At 45.6% G+C, this 18,336-nt stretch overlaps 1 protein-coding gene across 1 annotated transcript; it reads left to right on the top strand.

Annotated features, from left to right (window-relative positions):
- The first annotated feature begins 161 nt into the window (after positions 1-161).
- LOC311137292 (dnaJ homolog subfamily A member 2-like) lies at positions 162-15,072 on the top strand. The gene is made up of 9 exons (XM_084171720.1): positions 162-421; positions 1,184-1,243; positions 1,809-2,044; positions 2,137-2,217; positions 2,354-2,487; positions 2,586-2,782; positions 3,029-3,173; positions 3,255-3,382; positions 13,457-15,072. The coding sequence occupies exons 1-9, from the start codon at positions 344-346 to the stop codon at positions 13,643-13,645; spliced, it is 1,248 nt and encodes a 415-aa protein (XP_084027846.1). The 5' UTR covers positions 162-343; the 3' UTR covers positions 13,646-15,072.
- Positions 15,073-18,336: the final 3,264 nt, after the last annotated feature.

The following is an 18,336-nucleotide window of genomic DNA, read 5'->3' as shown; positions in this document are numbered from 1 at the left end:
GCCCCCGACCTGACGGATTATTTACAATAGGAGATTAGTAAAAATGCTAACTAGGTGACACAGTCAGAAGGATACTTCCAAAATTGACAAGCCGGCGTTATCCAAAGCTAGAACTGTTAGCCTAGAGATAATGTTACACGGGTAAATATGTATGTTTGTAGCTAACAGTACATGACACCCCATCATCTCTGCTATCTCTCTGGAGCATATCAGCTGACTGACAGCGCGCTGACTCAAATTGACGCATTGCGTATGACGTTTCCACCCGGCTTGTCTTCTCTCGTTTTCTTTCATCAGTAATTCGGCAGGTCTTTCTGTGTAGCCCTACTAGCTAGCGAGCATTATGGCCAACGTTGTGGATACCAAGCTATACGACATCCTCGGAGTTTCACCCTCCGCCTCCGAGAACGAGCTAAAGAAGGTACGTGACTTGTGTTATTATGGTTAACAAAATAACACCACCACAGTGCCTACACACACACACACACACACACACACAGACAGACAGACATGTTTGTGAATAATTAGACAGCAAAACAGGGTTGATGTGGCCTTGCCAACACTGTTCAGATGCTAAGCTAACTAGCCTTGCGAGTTAGACTGCATATTTCTGGAGCAAATATATAATGAAAAGCTAGCTGTGTCTTTCTCTTATTGACAACTCGATCTAAGGTAGCTAGCTAACTAGTTAGCTGTTAGGAATTTGGTTAGATTTATTTTATACCTGGGAAACTAATGTTAGGCCTTCCTTAATGCATAGGAAAGTAACGTTCGTTATCCCAGGCAGAGACCGATCGTTGCTAGACGGTACACTGGAGACTGCTGCTCGAAGTTAGCTGCAGTACAGCGTAAGGAAAACAAAACTGCAACGTTAGCTGCAGTAGCTAGCTGGTTTAACGTTAGCGTGAGGAAAACAAAGCTGTCAGAGTAGAAACATAGCGGTACTAGTTCGGCTATGTGTTAGCTAGCTAGCTACAGTAGTTAGCTATAGCCGGTTAGTACATACGATTAGAATGTATCTCATTTGTCTGGTTAGCCTATTAGCTAGCTGGAAGATTTTCAGATTCACCAAGTGTTGCTCTTGCCGCAGCAGCAGTGTAAAGCTACGCAGTTAGAAAAATGTTGGCCCTATAACAGCCCAGAGACAGTAACTGATGTAGTTATGTCTCTTTTGTGTGTGCAGGCATACCGAAAGTTGGCCAAAGAGTACCACCCTGATAAGAACCCAGATGCCGGGGACAAGGTAAGAGGCAGGTGGTTATACACACAACACAATCACAACATGTGACACAGCACACAACGAATCACAACACCACACATGCAACACACTAAACACGCCACATCACGATCACCAGCCATGGTAGTACCATTACACAGGCCTATCTGTATTGAGCAGTAACCAAGACGGGTATTAATTGACTTTGGTATTACTTAAATGGCCTCCTGTCCAGAGCAGGAGTGCACCTGGCTAGTCTGTACAGGCTCCTTCTCTCTCCTGGTCTCATCTGATTCATCTACAGCACTGACTTGAGAGAACTGGCAGGTGAAAGCCAATTCCCAACCGGCATGTTCTGCATCTCTCAACTGTCCTGTGTAACATCAGTGCAGATGGACGAGGAGAGGAAAGTAAACCACATTAGACTATTGAGATGGGAGGGGAGTATCTGTGAGACAACTGCATGTGGTGATTGTTCATGCAGATTTAAAGTAAACAGTGGGAAAATGTCACCTGAGGTTTTAGAATGTCTGTGGGAGGTAGTTATGATAAAGAATGGCAGGTCCCTAATGGTTCACCCCTTCTCTCCCAGTTTAAGGAGATCAGTTTTGCTTATGAGGTGCTGACCAATCCAGAGAAGAAGGAGCTGTATGACCGCTATGGTGAGCAGGGACTGCGGGAGGGAGGTGGTGGAGGGGCTGGTATGGACGACATCTTCTCCCACATCTTTGGAGGGGGGCTGTTTGGCTTTATGGGGGGGCAGGGACGTGGAGGGGGAGGACGCAACGGGGGACGCAGGAGAGGAGAGGACATGGTGCACCCCCTCAAGTGAGTGACAGTTACTCTCCCTTCACTTCTCTAGTCTTCCATCCAGACATTGTTGGTTATGCCTTACCTAACCCTGCCTACCTGTCTAACAGAGTTTCACTGGAAGACCTCTACAATGGTAAAACAACCAAACTACAGCTCAGCAAGAATGTCCTGTGTGCTTCCTGCAATGGGTGAGTCTACACACTTTTAAAGAATGTATTTCATGTGAAGTACCGGGCTACTCCACTTTTTTAAATAAATCACATCTTTAACATGAGCTATATTGATTAATGTGATACTTTACTCCTGTCTTTGGTCCGTCTCCAGTGCGGGGGGTAAAGCGGGGGCGGTGCAGAAGTGTGTGGCCTGCAGAGGGAGAGGCATGAGGATCATGATCAGACAGCTGGCTCCTGGCATGGTCCAACAGATGCAGTCAGTCTGCACAGACTGCAACGGAGAGGGTAGGACAACAGACATTCACATAGTCTGCAATTTTATGAATACACTATTGAAACACATTTTTTGATAGGAAACTAATCCGTCTGATGTTTTTGTGTAGGGGAGGTGATCAGTGAGAAGGACCGCTGTAAGAAGTGTGAGGGTCGTAAGGTGAACAAGGAGACCAAGCTGTTGGAGGTCCATGTTGATAAAGGCATGAAACACGGCCAGAAGATCAGCTTCACAGGAGAGGCTGACCAGGCCCCAGGCACTGAGCCTGGAGACATACTACTGGTCCTACAGGAGAAGGAGCATGAGGTAATAATCTCTCTCATTCACTCACTCACTCACACACTGTAGCAGAGAGTACTTGAAGACTTAAACAAACTACTGGAAACCTCTACTAGTGAAGTGTTTGGAAATTCCTTAGGTTCCTCCATGAAGGTGGCCCTCAATTCACATCTCCTGAGTTTGAGACATTCCTGAAACTCTCGCCCACTTGTCATTCAGAGAGGTTAGATCAAAGTACTGAGAAAGTGTTCATTGTGTGTGTGTGTTCTGCAGGGGTTCCGTCGTGATGGCCATGACCTCCACATGACGCAGCGTATCGGCCTGGTGGAAGCTCTGTGTGGCTTCCAGCTGGCAGTCACACACCTCGACGGACGCCAGCTCGCTGTCAAATATCCCCCCGGCAAGGTTATAGAGCCAGGTACACACACACCACCACAAGTATATATCTATTTGGTCCGACCTGTATCATTAAATTGATGATTGTGTGTGTTTGTGTCAGGTTGTATCCGGGTGGTGAAGGGAGAGGGGATGCCTCAGTACAGGAACCCCTTTGAGAAGGGAGATCTGTTCATCAAGTTTGACGTCCAGTTCCCTGAAAACAACTGGATCAGCCCTGAGAAACTCTCCGTGAGTACCTCTAAGAACCAAATGGCCTGCCTAAGGTGCCCAACCACTTAGTTCACAGTCCAAGACATTACTCATTGTCTCAACCATCACTTTGTCTACATGATTGTACTGAGCAGGGTTTCCATTAGGAAAATGAAGAGCCGCCGGACATTTGACTGGTAGCATTTTAATTTACCGTACATTCTAAGAAGTTACCGGTCCCATATGCATTGGGTGCATAACCTAATTAGGGCGTCAACCCACAGTGCTCAGAATGACAGAAATCACATTTAGATTATGGTAATTCATCTTAACAGAACAAGTCGAGGATGCAACTACGTGCGTCCTTCTTACCAAATTCCGATGCACAATAAGATGAGAAATGAACAGCAAAATTACTAGTCTATGTCAATGTACTATCCCCCATAGTAGAACAATTTACTTAATCAATTGGTCAGCTTGTCATTCTGTGCAAGAAAGAAATAGCCTGATCAGAGCCTGAAGATACGGAGGTGCCGTTCCCCTCACAGCTCCGTAGGCAAGCACCATGGTCTTGTAGCAGATGCAAGCTTCAACTGGAAGCCAGTGGAGTGTGCGGAGGAGCGGGGTGATGTGAGAGAACTTGGGAAGGTTGAACACCAGACGGGCTGCAGCATTCTGGATGAGTTGTAGGGGTTTAATGGCACAGGCAGGGAGCCCAGCCAGCAGCGAGTTGCAGTAATCCAGACGGGAGATGACAAGTGCCTGGATTAGGACCTGTGCCGCTTCCTGTGTAAGGCAGGGTCGTACTCTCCGAATGTTGTAGAGCATGAACCTACAGGATCGGGTCACCGCCTTGATGTTAGCGGAGAACGACAGGGTGTTGTCCAGGGTCACGCCAAGGCTCTTCGCACCCTGGGAGGAGGACACAACGGAGTTGTCAACCGTGATGGCGAGATCATGGAACGGGCAGTCCTTCCCCGGGAGGAAGAGCAGCTCCGTCTTGCCGAGGTTCAGCTTGAGGTGGTGATCCGTCATCCACACTGATATGTCTGCCAGACATGCAGAGATGCAATTCGCCACCTGGTTATCAGAAGGGGGAAAGGAGAAGATTAGTTGTTTGTCGTCTGCGTAGCAATGATAGGAGAGGCCATGTGAGGATATGACAGAGCCAAGTGACTTGGTGTATAGCGAGAATAGGAGAGGGCCTAGAACTGAGCCCTGGGGGACACCAGTGGTGAGAGCAGGTGGTGCGGAGACAGATTCTCGCCACGCCACTTGGTAGGAGCGACCGGTCAGGTAGGACGCAATCCAAGAGTGAGCCGCGCCGGAGATGCCCAGCTCTGAGAGGGTGGAGAGGAGGATCTGATGGTTCACAGTATCAAAGGCAGCAGACAGGTCTAGAAGGACAAGAGCAGAGGAGAGAGAGTTAGCTTTAGCAGTGCGGAGAGCCTCCGTGACACAGAGAAAAGCAGTCTCAGTTGAATGACCAGTCTTGAAACCTGACTGGTTTGGATCAAGAAGGTCATTCTGAGAGAGATAGCAAGAGAGTTGGCTAAAGACGGCACGTTCAAGAGTTTTGGAGAGAAAAGAAAGAAGGGATACTGGTCTGTAGTTGTTGACATCAGAGGGATCGAGTGTTGGTTTTTTGAGAAGGGGTGCAACTCTCGCTCTCTTGAAGACGGAAGGGACATAGCCAGCGGTCAAGGATGAGTTGATGAGCGAGGTGAGGTAAGGGAGAAGGTCACCGGAGATGGTCTGGAGAAGAGGAGGGGATAGGGTCAAGCGGGCAGGTTGTTTGGCAGCCGGCCGTCACAAGTCGCAAGATTTTATCTGGAGAGAGAGAGGGGAGAAAGAAGTCAAAGCATAGGGTAGGGCAGTGTGAGCAGGACCAGCAGTGTCATTTGACTTAACAAACGAGGATCGGATGTCGTCAACCTTCTTTTCAAAATGGTTGACGAAGTCATCCACAGAGAGGGAGGGGGGGGGGGGGGGGGGGGAGGATTCAGCAGGAAGGAGAAGGTGGCAAAGAGCTTCCTAGGGTTAGAGGCAGATGCTTGGAATTTAAAGTGGTAGAAAGTGGCTTTAGCAGCAGAAACAGATGAAGAAAATGTAGAGAGGAGGGAGTGAAAAGATGCCAGGTCCGCAGGGAGTCTAGTTTTCCTCCATTTCCGCTCGGCTGCCCGGAGCCCTGTTCTGTGAGCTCGCAATGAGTCATCAAACCACGGAGCAGGAGGGGAGGACCGAGCCGGCCGGGAGGATAGGGGACATAGAGAGTCAAAGGATGCAGAAAGGGAGGAGAGGAGGGTTGAGGAGGCAGAATCAGGAGATTGGAGGGAGAAGGATTGAGCAGAGGGAAGAGATGATAGGATGGAAGAGGAGAGAGTAGCGGGAGAGAGAGAGCGAAGGTTGCGACGGCTCATTACCATCTGAGTAAGGGCAGAGTGAGTAGTGTTGGATGAGAGCGAGAGGGAAAAGGATACAAAGTAGTGGTCGGAGACATGGAGGGGAGTTGCAGTGAGATTAGTAGAAGAACAGCATCTAGTAAAGATGAGGTCAAGCGTATTGCCTGCCTTGTGAGTAGGGGGGGACGGTGAGAGGGTGATGTCAAAAGAGGAGAGGAGTGGAAAGAAGGAGGCAGAGAGAAATGAGTCAAAGGTAGACGTAGGGAGGTTGAAGACACCCAGAACTGTGAGGGGTGAGCCATCCTCAGGAAAGGAACTTATCAAGGCGTCAAGCTCATTGATGAACTCTCCAAGGGAACCTGGAGGGCGATAAATGACAAGGATGTTAAGCTTGAATGGGCTAGTGACTGTGACAGCATGGAATTCAAATGAGGAGATAGACAGATGGGTCAGGGGAAAAAGAGAGATGAGGATTCCTGTGCCACCACCCCGCTGACCAGATGCTCTCGGGGTATGCGAGAACACATGGTCAGATGAGGAGAGAGCAGTAGGAGTAGCAGTGTTTTCAGTGGTAATCCATGTTTCCGTCAGCGCCAAGAAGTCGAGGGACTGGAGGGTAGCATAGGCTGAGATGAACTCTGCCTTGTTGGCAGCAGAACGGCAGTTCCAGAGGCTGCCTGAGACCTGGAACTCCACGTGGGTGGTGCGTGCAGGGACCACCAGGTTAGAGAGGCAGCAGCCACGCGGTGTGAGGCGTTTGTATAGCCTGTGCGGAGAGGAGAGAACAGGGATAGAAAGAGGCATAGTTGACAGGCTACAGAAAATGGCTACAATAATGCAAAGGAGATCGGAATGAAATGAACTAAACATCTGGGAAAGGAGAGAGCGGGGCCTCCCTCACTTACGTTTCACTGAAACACCCAATTATAACTCTCCCAACTTCCACCTCAGAAACTATAATTGTTGTAAACTACTGCGGTTCAATGTTTTCTAGGAATAGACTAACTTAGTTTATTCAGCTAGCTAACTTGGTACAGTATTCTTCCGTGAAAATCGTCCAGGGCACCTAGTCATATGACACCACAGCCAACTAGCATGTCGGACTCCAACAACACGGTTTAGCACCAATACTCGTCCACAACAAACCACCAGTGTGTCAACACGCCAAGCAGATCATTCGTGTCCGTGTCTAACGTTGTGGGTTAGTCCCGACAGCTTGAGCGAGTCCGTCGTCAACTTATTCAGCCAGTTAGTTAGCTAGAATAGTTAGCATACTAGCTAGCCATTGCTTTCAGACAAAGAAGAAACCCCTCCTCCCACGGCACGAACACACAGAGAGAGCCAAGCTAAAGTTAACTAGTCACCTGATGAACTCCTGATGAAGAAGAGTAGGCTAGAAGACAACTTTGAACATAGGTCAGTGTGTTATGATAATTGAAGGCAGAATTATTCACAGAGACATACTATGTTGGCTACCCAGTTCCTTTACCGTATCCTGAGCAGCTCACCAACCATTCCTACTTGTTGCTTAGTAAAACTGGACCTTTTCCCCCCATCTCCCCTAACCTGGACGACGCTGGGCCAATTATGCGCCGCCCAGCCTGTTGTGACACAGCCTGGGATCGAAACCGGGTCTGTAGTGACGCCTCAAGCACTGCGATGCAGTGCCTTAGACTGCTTTGCCACTTGGAAGGCCCTCATATCAAGTTTTTATATTATATAGTGGAACACAATCTTCAAAAAGGTACTAACCTCAGCAGTGTGGCACTTGCTTGTAGAAGCTCTTATTTCCCTAGCCATTATCACAGTCAAGACAGACCTATTTTATAGTTTTAAAAAACAATGATGTAATATAACCAAATAAAATGGAACAGAAGTGATGCACATCTCCTGTCTGGAACAGTTATTCTCAAAGAGTGATAATTTGAAATGGGGCACAATTTGTCGAGTTGAAAGACACATTTGTCAGGGTTACATCCGAAATCGGTCTTCTTTTCGAGATACAGACATTGAATTTAATTTATTATGTTATTTTGGAATTTTCTAAATGGATTAACAATTCCACATTGAACACTGCATGGGGATGAATTATGGCCATGACATCTGCTTGATGAGTAGGCCTATGCTTAATGATTCTGATGGAAAATACAATCTTTGTTTTAGGATATTTTTAGTCTGGAACCTGTCTATATTTAGTGGGGTTATAGGCTAACCAATTTTAGATTGCGCTAGCAGTTTGCAAAGTAGGGTCGTCACTAGTTACTACAGCCACAAAGTAATAAACCCCACCGGTTTCTACAATTTCTCTTCTTAAAATCTGATTTTTAAACAACTCTTAACCTTATGCTAAACCCTAACCTTAAATTAAGACCAAAAAGCACATTTTTGTTTTCACGAGTTTTTACCTTATATCGATTTTGACTTTGTGGCTGTGGTAACTAGTGACAACCGCAAAGTAGCCTAACATGCTGACCACACCGCCGGTGTTGCGTGCTTGAGCGTTGCAAAATAAATGTACACGTTATTCAATCATTTAACCCAAACTGCTCGCGCGCGTTAACGAGCGTCTGCGTAGCCAGGTGCTAAAATAGAACTTGGTTCTAGTTTTGACTCTTGATGTGCTGCAAGTCCCGCCTCTCCCATCTCCTCATTGGTTTTTAGGAGCATATACCCACGTGGGTGATTGAAAGATGAACTGAGGTCCACACTCCAGTTCAGTTGGTGGTGGTAATGCACCTTGAAGTTGGTTGCCAACCGCCATATAAAGTCCACAGACGAAGAAGAAGACGACAACCGAAGGAGGAGAGATTACTAGAAACTACATTTCCCCATTTACTAGAAACTACATTCCCCCCACGATTGTGTGTGTCACTCAAAATGGGTCAAAATTCTACAAAGATCCAGAAAAAAAGGACCTTGTGCATTTCAGGTAAAATAACAACCCAATGTTTATATCCCATGACAAATTAGCTAGCTAAATGTCCATGAATGGTTCATGTGTTTCGATCTCTTCCCAAATTAATATAATTGGTTCAGAGTTCGTTTTGATATTTCAACCTGCTTGTTCCTGATCGCGTCTGGTGTGGATGGACAAAATCAACATGCGGCGCGATGGCGCACGCGCGTGCCAGGTGTAGTCGGCGTGTAAGTCGAAAATGACGCAATTGTTCCAGAATTGCAGCTCATTATTGGAACACATATTTCCCTACTTCAGTCAACCAGTCCATTTTGAATTTGTGATTTAACTGTCATCATTTGGCAAGGAACGTAGCTTGTTAATCCCATCAGTTAGATGCGTTTTTATAGGCATTTATTTCTGTAGGCGCATTCAACACGCGTGTATAGAGGGAGCAGTCGGAACGCAGTTGAGTGAGTGAGTGAGTGAGTGAGACACAGAGGGGCTAGGCTACTTTGAAGCAAGGTAAACATGCCTCATAATATGTAGTAAAATGTTAAGGTTTCAAACCATTAAGTATATGTTTTCAAAATTCATACTACCTCCAGCTCATTGCAAAGTGGTGTGTGACGCGTTCTAGGCAGTTTACCGTTACAGTGCCTTCAGAAAGTATTCGTACCCCTTGACTTATTCTACATTTTGTTGTGTTACAGCCTGAATTTAAAAATGATTCAATTTTAGATTTTGTGTCACTGGCCTACCCACAATACCCCATAATGAAAAGATGAAATGTCTTGAGTCAATAAGTATTCACCCCCTATGTTATTGCAAGCCTAAATAAGTTCAGGAGTAAAAAAAAATCTCACCCAACTACACAAAATACCCCATAATGACAGTGAAAACATGTTTTTAAAAATGTTAGCAAATGTTATTGAAAATGAAAAACTGATATTCATTTACATAAGTATTCACACCCCTGAGTCAATACTTTGTAGAAGCACCTTTGGCAGCTATTACAGCTGTGACTTTCTGGGTAAGTCTCTAAGAGCTTAACACACCTGGATTGTGCAACATTTGCCATTATTCTTTTCAAAAAATTTCAAGCACTGTCAAATGTAGTGTCCAGTGTAGATTTGGCCTTGTGTTTTAGGTTATTGTCCTGCTGAAAGGTGAATGAATCTCCCAGTGTCTGGTGGAAAGCAGACTTAACCAGGTTTTCCTCAAGGATTTTGCCTGTGCTTAGCTCCATTCAGTTTATTTTTTATCCTGAAAAGCTCCCCAGTCCTTAACAATTACAATCATACCCATAACATGATGCAGCCAACACTATGCTTGAAAATATGGTGAGTGGTACTCCGTAATGTGTTGTATTGGATTTGCCCCAAACATATTTTTTTTTTATTCAGGACAAAAAGTTAATTGCTTTGCCACATTTTTTGCAATATTACTTTAGTGCCTTGTTGCAAAAATATTTTTTTGTCTGTACAGGCTTTGTTCTTTTCACTCTGTCGTTTAGGTTAGTATTGTGGAGTAACTACAATGTTGTTGATCAGTCCTCAGTTTTCTCCTATCGCAGCCATTAAACTCTATTTTAAAGTCACCATTGGCCTCATGGTGAAATCCCTGAGCGGTTTCCTTCCTTTTCGGCAACCGTATCGTTGTAGTGACTGGGTGCATTGATACACCATCCAACGTGTAATTAATAACTTCACCATGCTCAAAGGGATATTAAATGTCTGCTTTATTTTTTACCCAGCTACCAATGGGTGCCTTTCTTTGCGAGGCATTGAAAAACCTCCCTGGTCTTTGTGGTTGAATCTGTGTTTGAAATTCACTGCTCAACTGAAGGACCTTACAGATAATTGTATGTGTGGGGTAAAGAGATGAGGTAGTCTTTAAAAAATCATGTTAAACACTTATTGCACACAGAGCAGGGCATACAATTAACTTTTTGGTCCACTAGCCACTGTAGCAGGTAGATTTTAAAAAATCTGCCAGACGCTCAGACTTTTTACCAGCCCAAATAAATAAAAATCTGCAAAGATTACACCAACAAGTTGTAGGAGTCGACTCTTCCTCAACTCACAAAACACACTAATACGGATGCGCACACACATACACACCATCTCATTATTGCAGTCCTACTAGGGAGACTACATTTGTGTTCTAGAGGACTGACATGAGCATGATGCTGCCCTTTGGCCTAAAAAATGCCTCTTTTTTTCTTTCTTCTTTTTTTCTTTTTATAGAAGGTGATATGTAGGAACTATAATATTTCAGTAATATTTCTGCTGTGTGCAGCCTTGACGGATCCCACGGGATGATGCGGCGCACTCTATTCTGACAAACCTGTTCTTTGGCATGTTATAGCCCTATTTGGACGGGCATTACTAGAGACGTTGGTTTTGTAATTATTATCCAAGCATGTGTGGTATTCCAGAGGACAATACACACAGGATTAGTTTTTCCAAACTGCCCCCTGTAATTTTAATTTTTTACTCTTATGACAGAAGCCTGGAGGTTTTTATTGTAGGTGTGAAGATATTTCATTAATTTCAACGTCTTGTCTGGATGATAATGCTCTACACTGCCAAATGTATAGGTCTCCCCATAATATTTAAATTGATGAAGTGTGGTCATAATTATTTTAGCGATCCATCCATGGTAGATGTCCTTCCTAATAACAATGCCCCACATCCTGCTGATTTGAGCTGCTGAACTGTATTTGCATTTGACTGTGTTTATGGATGAGAAAGTGAACTTGCCATTTCCAAAAAGTTTAGCGAGGATACTGCTTTGCGATCTATTGCCTTGGACAGGACTCTCCAACTCCTGTTTGTGGAGAGCCACCATCCTGTAGGTTTTCATTCCAACCCTAATCTAGCTCAATCAGGTTAGTTACAACTGGGGTTGGAGCAGAAACCTACAGGAAGGTTTGTAGCGCTCCAGGAACAGGGTTGGAGTGCCCTGACCTAGGACATCAACAGCCAGCCAGGGTTTCATTAAATAATCTATAGGCAATACTTTTATTTGTATTTATAGTTGCCGTACCAGGCGGTGATACAGTCCGACAGGATGCTCTCAATTGTGCATCTGTAAAAGTTTGAGGGTTTTAGGTGCCAAGCCAAATTTCTTCAGCCTTCTGAGGTTGAAGAGGCACTGTTGCGCCTTCTTCACCACACTGTCTGTGTGGGTGGACCATTTCAGATAGTCAGTGATGTGTACGCCGAGGAACTTGAAGCTTTCCACCGTCGATGTGGATAGGGGCGTGCTCCCTCTGCTGTTTCCTGAAGTCCACGATCATCTCCTTTTGTTGACGTTGAGTGAGAGGTTATTTTCCTGGCACCACTCTCCCAGGGCCTTCTACATCTAGCTACATATTGAACTTCCATCCTCTCAGGCCAGGGGCACAACAATGTATGAGATAATGGTTGGATCAGAATAGCCGTTATAATCATTGGCCAGTATGGAGAATTAAGTAAAACCACTATCTCCATACATGGCTAATTTAGGAAAGGGCCCATTTTAGCTAGCTAGCCAGCCACCGGAGGACAACAACACAAAGAGATGCAACAATTCAAGTTTTTCTGTCAATGACGTATGCTCTCAATGGGATTTGATAGAAGTGATGCCAAAATCCAAGCTAGCTTCCCCTGACACTTTTTTGTTGTTGCGCCAGCACTATTCACAATTGAGCTCGCTCAGTTTAACTCAATGCTGATTGGCACATTTTTGTATACTTTTTATCAAGGGAGGCCAGATGCTCGCTGACTTCCCTTGCCTTCAATGCTACGGGCAGCAACAATGTCATACTCGTTGGTACCAGACAGCATCAGACAGAACGCCTTCAGGCTCTGATCAGTCCCTACACCCAAACGAGGGCACTGCGTTCATCCACCTCTGGCCTGCTGGCTCCCCTACCTCTGCGGAAGCATAGTTCCCGCTCAGCCCAGTCAAAACTGTTCGCTGCTCTGGCACCCCAATGGTGGGACAAGCTCCCTCACGACGCCAGGACAGCGGAGTCACTCACCACCTTCCGGAGACATTTGAAACCCCACCTCTTTAAGGAATACCTGGGATAGGATAAAGTAATCCTTCTACCCCCCCCCCCCCCCCCTTTACTCCAACCCCACTACCATTTTTACTACAATTTTTACTCCTGAACTTATTTTGGTTTGCCATAACAAAGGGGTTGAATACTTATTGACTCAAGACATTTCAGCTTTTCATTTTTAATTTGTAAAAATGTCTAAAAACACAATTATACCTTGACATGATGGGGAATTGTGTGTTGGCCAGTGACACATTTTTTTTCTTCTAAAATGTAATCCATTTTAAATTCAGTCTGTATTAACAAAATGTGGAGAAAGTCAACGTGTGAGTACTTTCTGAAGGCATTTGAATGGGAAGTGCACTTCAATTACCAGTTGAGAAATAAAAACAGTAGCTATTGTTAATGGTGGCTATCAAAACAGTTAACACATTCATTCATTTAGAATTGTTGCACAATGATTGGGCTTATAAAATCATGTTTCACTCCAGCAGCAACAGGAGCTGTAGCAGCAGCTCTCACATTGTCTGACTGATTTTCCGATAAGCATGACCGGTCAAATGTATTTACATCGACTGGTATTTTCATCAATGAATGGGCTAAATAGCATTGTTTTTCAATGGGATTTTTTTTCCCCCCAAGACAATTGGCCAGCGCCAATTTTATTTATTGACTTTTCATTGTTTTTATCATCCAAAAGCCGGCTATTACCGGCTAACCTGGTACTGAGATATACAGAATGTGTGTTTTGCTTGTGTTTTTAGGAGTTAGAGGATCTGCTGCCTGCACGTGCGGAGGTTCCAGTCATCTCATCGGAGGCGGAAGAGGTTGACCTCCAGGACTGTGAGGTCAGAGGTCAGGGGTCAGCGGGGGCCAGGAGAGAGGCCTACAATGACAGCTCTGATGAGGAGGGGGGACCACATGGCCCGGGGGTACAGTGTGCCCACCAGTAGACTGAATACACACACACCATACATACACACCCTTCTCTCGCTAGTCTGTGTGCCCATCTGTTGAGTACTGAGAGAAGGGCACCCCTCTACTGCCCCTCCTCCAGGTCCCATCAGGACCCTCCATCCGCTTCATTCCTCCATCAGCCAATCAGTGTGTGTGTTTGGGTGTGGTCAGCAGGCTGTGCTGGATGTTTAGTGACCATTTGACATCCTAGGTTTGTAGGCTCTACATCTGTCTGGAAACGTTGTCATTTGGGAACCTTGTGTATAAAATGAAAATATTGTCTGGTGAAATTATTAATTTATCTTCTAACAGGCTTCAGTGTCGTAGTCTAGTCTTAGTCACACACCAGGGCATGCTGAAAACACATTTAACAAAGGCCTACCATAGCCCCTGGTCTTCACGGCAGCCTGCTGAGCCACACAGAAAGCTATTGCATCACTTCCTGTAAGCTCAAACGTCTCCCATCGCCGAGGCACCTCGGGACTACCTGGTTCAGATTTCTCTCCACCAATCAAATAGCTTGAATCTTTAGGCTTATTTACCTTCAGTCAGAACATGTTTCTCTTCTGTGTGAGGATTGTGCTTTTGTGCATGCGTGCGTGTGACCACAGAGCTTGTGTCTTGAGTAGCATACTCTAAACTGAGTGTGTGTGTGTGTGTGTGTGTGTGTGTGTGTGTGTGTGTGTGTGACCTGATTTAGTAGCTGGGTGTGTGTGTGAGCTGCTGTAGAATGTTCTGGCTTCTCTGCTCATAGCGGTGTTTGTTCTGTGTGTAGCGGCAGTGTAAGTGGAGACCTGTTTATGTTCAATTAAAGATAAAAACATCTGAATGTGTTGAACTTCATGTAACCTTTAACCCCTAACCTCTGACCTCTGTATTATACACAACTCTCCATGCCAGTAGAACTATCACATATACCATCTCAACTTCCATTCTCTTAGCTCTGTAAATACCAGCCCCTGTGCATGGTCACATCTCAATACTCTACAGTTGCCTCCTCCCCTCCTATCCAAATTCCTGTTCTTCATCTGCACTGATGGGACAAGACAGCATGGTCATGGTCAGTTGGCACAAATGTTTTGGAACACTACCTGAAAAACAATCATTTCCAGTTTCAACATTTTGCTTTAGTGTGCCCTATTGAACATGATCCAGGTGAAAGCAGCATAGCGTTACTAGGCCACACATGGATTTCCTTTCTCATGTCCAGTTCTGTCAGATCAGTACAGATGGAGTGGATAGGAGGATACTTTAAACTGTAGAGATGTAGTCATGTGACTGTCACTGTATATATGCTAAATAGGCCACTGGATGGACATGCTACAGACAGACAGGCTTTATTTAGTAAATGATGTTATTATTGTTGATGATGCTCATGTTTGTCAGGATGACAATTAAACTGTATAATAAACTGTCACCATCAGCTCTCTTTGTGTTCATCCACTTACCATCAGGCTACAGTATAAGCCAATGACAGAAGAAGCCAGAAAGTTTAATTAAAGCTGACTTGTGCATACCCAAAAAATTACTGAACTGAAACCAGTATGGCTAGTGAACGGGTTGGGTAGTAGTGTAGCGACTGACAGATTGCGGGGGAACAGCCGGAGCGGGACTTTAACCAGCAAATACTGATCCAATTTCTAGTGACATAGATGCATAATTAGCTTGCGTTGGTGGCTAGCCTGAGTGAGTCAGCAGTGTCGTCTGTCTCTGCACTGTGGAGTCCAACTGGACCCAGCAGCTCCTTGAAGCCTGCTGTATTCCTGGGAGGAGGGAGAGGAAAAGGGAAGGAGGGAGAATAAAGAACGAGTGAAAGGTGGAACTTGACACCAGTCTGGTTTGTTACCTGTATCTCTTACGTATTACTTGTGTGTGTTACCTGTCTCGTTTGGACTGCATGACATAGGAGCGCTCTCTCCTCAGCTGCTCCAGTCTCTCTCTGACCACTGTCTTCTGCTGGCTCTTATCCGCCTGACAGAAACACACAGCCCAGAATCACACACCCCCTCCAATGCCTGACAACGGGGTATATTACATGTGGTTGTGTGTGTTTGTCACCTGGGGCAGGTTATGTGTGAGGTGTCTGAGTCTGTCAGTCTGTCTGAGGCCCATCAGGTCTTCCTGGGACTTCTTGTTCTGCATGATTGTCAGCCGCTCCTGGACCTGATACACAGGAAGTAGTCACATGCCTCAGTGACATTTCTCTTTATAATATTTTTTTTCTTTGTGCTGTGCCTTTCTTCCTAAAACCCACCCTCAGTACATATCTCTCTCGCTAGCTCTCACACATATACCCTCAGTAGTTCTCCCTGTCTATTCTATCCCTTCTCTCTCTCTTCTGTCTCTTGATCCCCTCCACTCACTCTCAGTAGTTGTCTCACCCTCAGTAATTGTCTCTCTCTGTCTCTCTGTTGTTTCTGCTCCACCTTCCTCTGCAGGTCCACCAGGCTGCGCATCGTTGTCTCTCTCTCCATCATAGAGACTGGCTCCAATGTCCTCTCTCTCTCCATCATAGAGACTGGCTCTAATGTCCTCTCTCTCTCCATCATAGAGACTGGCTCCAATGTCCTCTCTCTCTCCATCATAGAGACTGGCTCCAATGTCCTCTCTCTCTCCATCACACTCCCTATTGTGTTCTCTCTCTCCATCATTCTGTCTCCCTCTAGAGTAGTGTGTGGGGTGTTGAGGGTCTCCTGGGCTGATGTAAGGGGTGCAGGTTTACTCAGGGCCCAGGGCTCTGTCATGTCCTCCCTCTCCCCTCCCACATGGCCCGGGTAAGCACTCTCATTGCCTCCCACAGAGCCCAAGTAAGCACTTCCATTGGCTCCCAAAGCAGTGAGGTCATCAGTGTGTTCCTCATCGACAGGTGGACTTCCGCGCCTCCTCTCAGCCTCAGCCTCCTGCTGGGCTCTGCCCCATGTTGGAGGCTCCTCAGTGTGTGTGTGCTCAGGGGGCAGAGTGTGTGTGATAGAAGTGTGTGTGATAGAGGTGTGTGTGGGCACATTAGGAAGTGTTTCTATCTTCTCTGACTGCTCCATCACCAACTCCTGCAACACACACATCATCACAGTTATAATCAGAACCTTAGAGAGCCAGGTGGAACATTGGCGAGCCAAACTGAATCTTAGGGAGCCTGACATAATCTTAAGAGTGCCACATGGAATCTGAGAGCCAGACGGAATCTTAGAGAGACAGACTACCTGGCCCGTGGTGGGGTGCTGGTCTGTAGACGGTAAGAGCTTTTCAACCTCAGAGCTGTACTGGAACAGAGACGAGTCCAACACCTCCACCTGGTCTGTGTCTCTGGCTGTGTCATTGTAGTGTATGTGTCCAGGTGTGTCATAGTGTGTGTATCCGGGGCTGTTGTGTGTGACACAGTGCCCACTCACCTCACCCACTTCCTCTTGTTGCTCTGTTGCAGTAGACATGACCTACAGACCCACAACACACACACAAAGAATACACAGTTCAGATCTCTGTGTGACATAGTGTTTCTGACCCTAGATCTGTGTGTGAAATGGACCTGGGCCAACTTTTCAAATACTCAAGGTAGTCAAATATAGTTTATATATACGTTGCATTTGGAAAGTATTCAGACCCCTTGACTTTTTCCACATTTTGTTACGTTACAGCCGTATTCTAAAATGGATTACCGGTAAATTGTTTGTTTTCCCCTCATCAATCTACACACAATACCCCATAATGACAAAACAAAAACAGGTTTTTAGATTATTTTGCTAATTTATATAAAATAAAATAAAGTTTACATAAGTATTCAGACTCTTTACTCAGTACTTTGTTGAAGCACCATTGGCAGCGATTACAGCATCGAGTCTTGGGTATGACGCTACAAGCTTGGCACACCTGTATTTGGGGAGTTTCTCCCATTCTTCTCTGCAGATCCTCTCAAGCTCTGTCAGGTTGGATGGGGAGCGTTGCTGCACAGCTATTTTCAGGTTTCTCCAGAGATGTTCGATCGGGTTCAAGTCCAGGCTCTGGTTGGGCCACTCAAGGATATTCAGAGACTTGTCCCGAAGCCACTCCTGCATTGTCTTGGCTGTGTGCTTAGGGTCGTTGTCCTGTTGGAAGGTGAACCTTCGGCCCAGTCAGGTCCTGAGCGCTCTGGAGCAGGTTTTCATCAAGGAGATCTCTGTACTTTGCTCCATTCATCTTTGCCTCGATCCTGACTAGTGTCGCAGTCCCTGTCGCATCCCCACAGCATGATGCTGCCACCACCAGGTTTCCTCTAGACGTGATGCTTGGCATTCAGGACAAAGAGTTCAATCTTGGTTTCATCAGACCAGAGAATCTTCTTTTTCATGGTCTGAGAGTCCTTTAGGTGCCTTTTGGCAAACTCCAAGAGGGCTGTCATGTGCCTTTTACTGAGGAGTGGCTTCCGTCTGGCCACTCTACCATAAAGGCCTGATTGGTGGAGTGCTGAAGAGATGGTTGTCCTTCCGGAAGTTTCCTTATCTCCACAGAGGAACTCTGGAGCTCTGTCAGTGACCATCGGGTTTTGTTTTTTTGATAAATTTGCAAACATTTCTAAAAACCTGTTTTCGCTTGGTGTATTGTGTGTAGATTGATGATTGATGAGAATGAAAAATTATTTAATCAATTTTAGAATAAGGCTGTAACGTAACAAAATGTGTAAGAAGGGAAGGGTCTGAATATTTTCTGAATGCAC

The sequence above is a fragment of the Coregonus lavaretus genome, assembly GCF_964263955.1.
Source record: "Coregonus lavaretus genome assembly, chromosome: 11".
NCBI classification, from domain to species: Eukaryota; Metazoa; Chordata; class Actinopteri; order Salmoniformes; family Salmonidae; genus Coregonus; species Coregonus lavaretus.
Note: the sequence above shows the minus strand (reverse complement) of the source record. Positions and strands in the feature narration are given on the sequence as shown.

Coding starts and splice junctions, on each gene's coding strand:
- LOC311137292 (XM_084171720.1), top strand. CDS start 344: ATGGCCAACGTTGTGGATACCAAGCTATACGACATCCTCGGAGTTTCA. Junction 2,045..2,136: donor GACATGGTGCACCCCCTCAA/GTGAGTGACAGT, acceptor CCTGTCTAACAG/AGTTTCACTGGAAGACCTCT. Junction 2,218..2,353: donor CTGTGTGCTTCCTGCAATGG/GTGAGTCTACAC, acceptor GTCCGTCTCCAG/TGCGGGGGGTAAAGCGGGGG.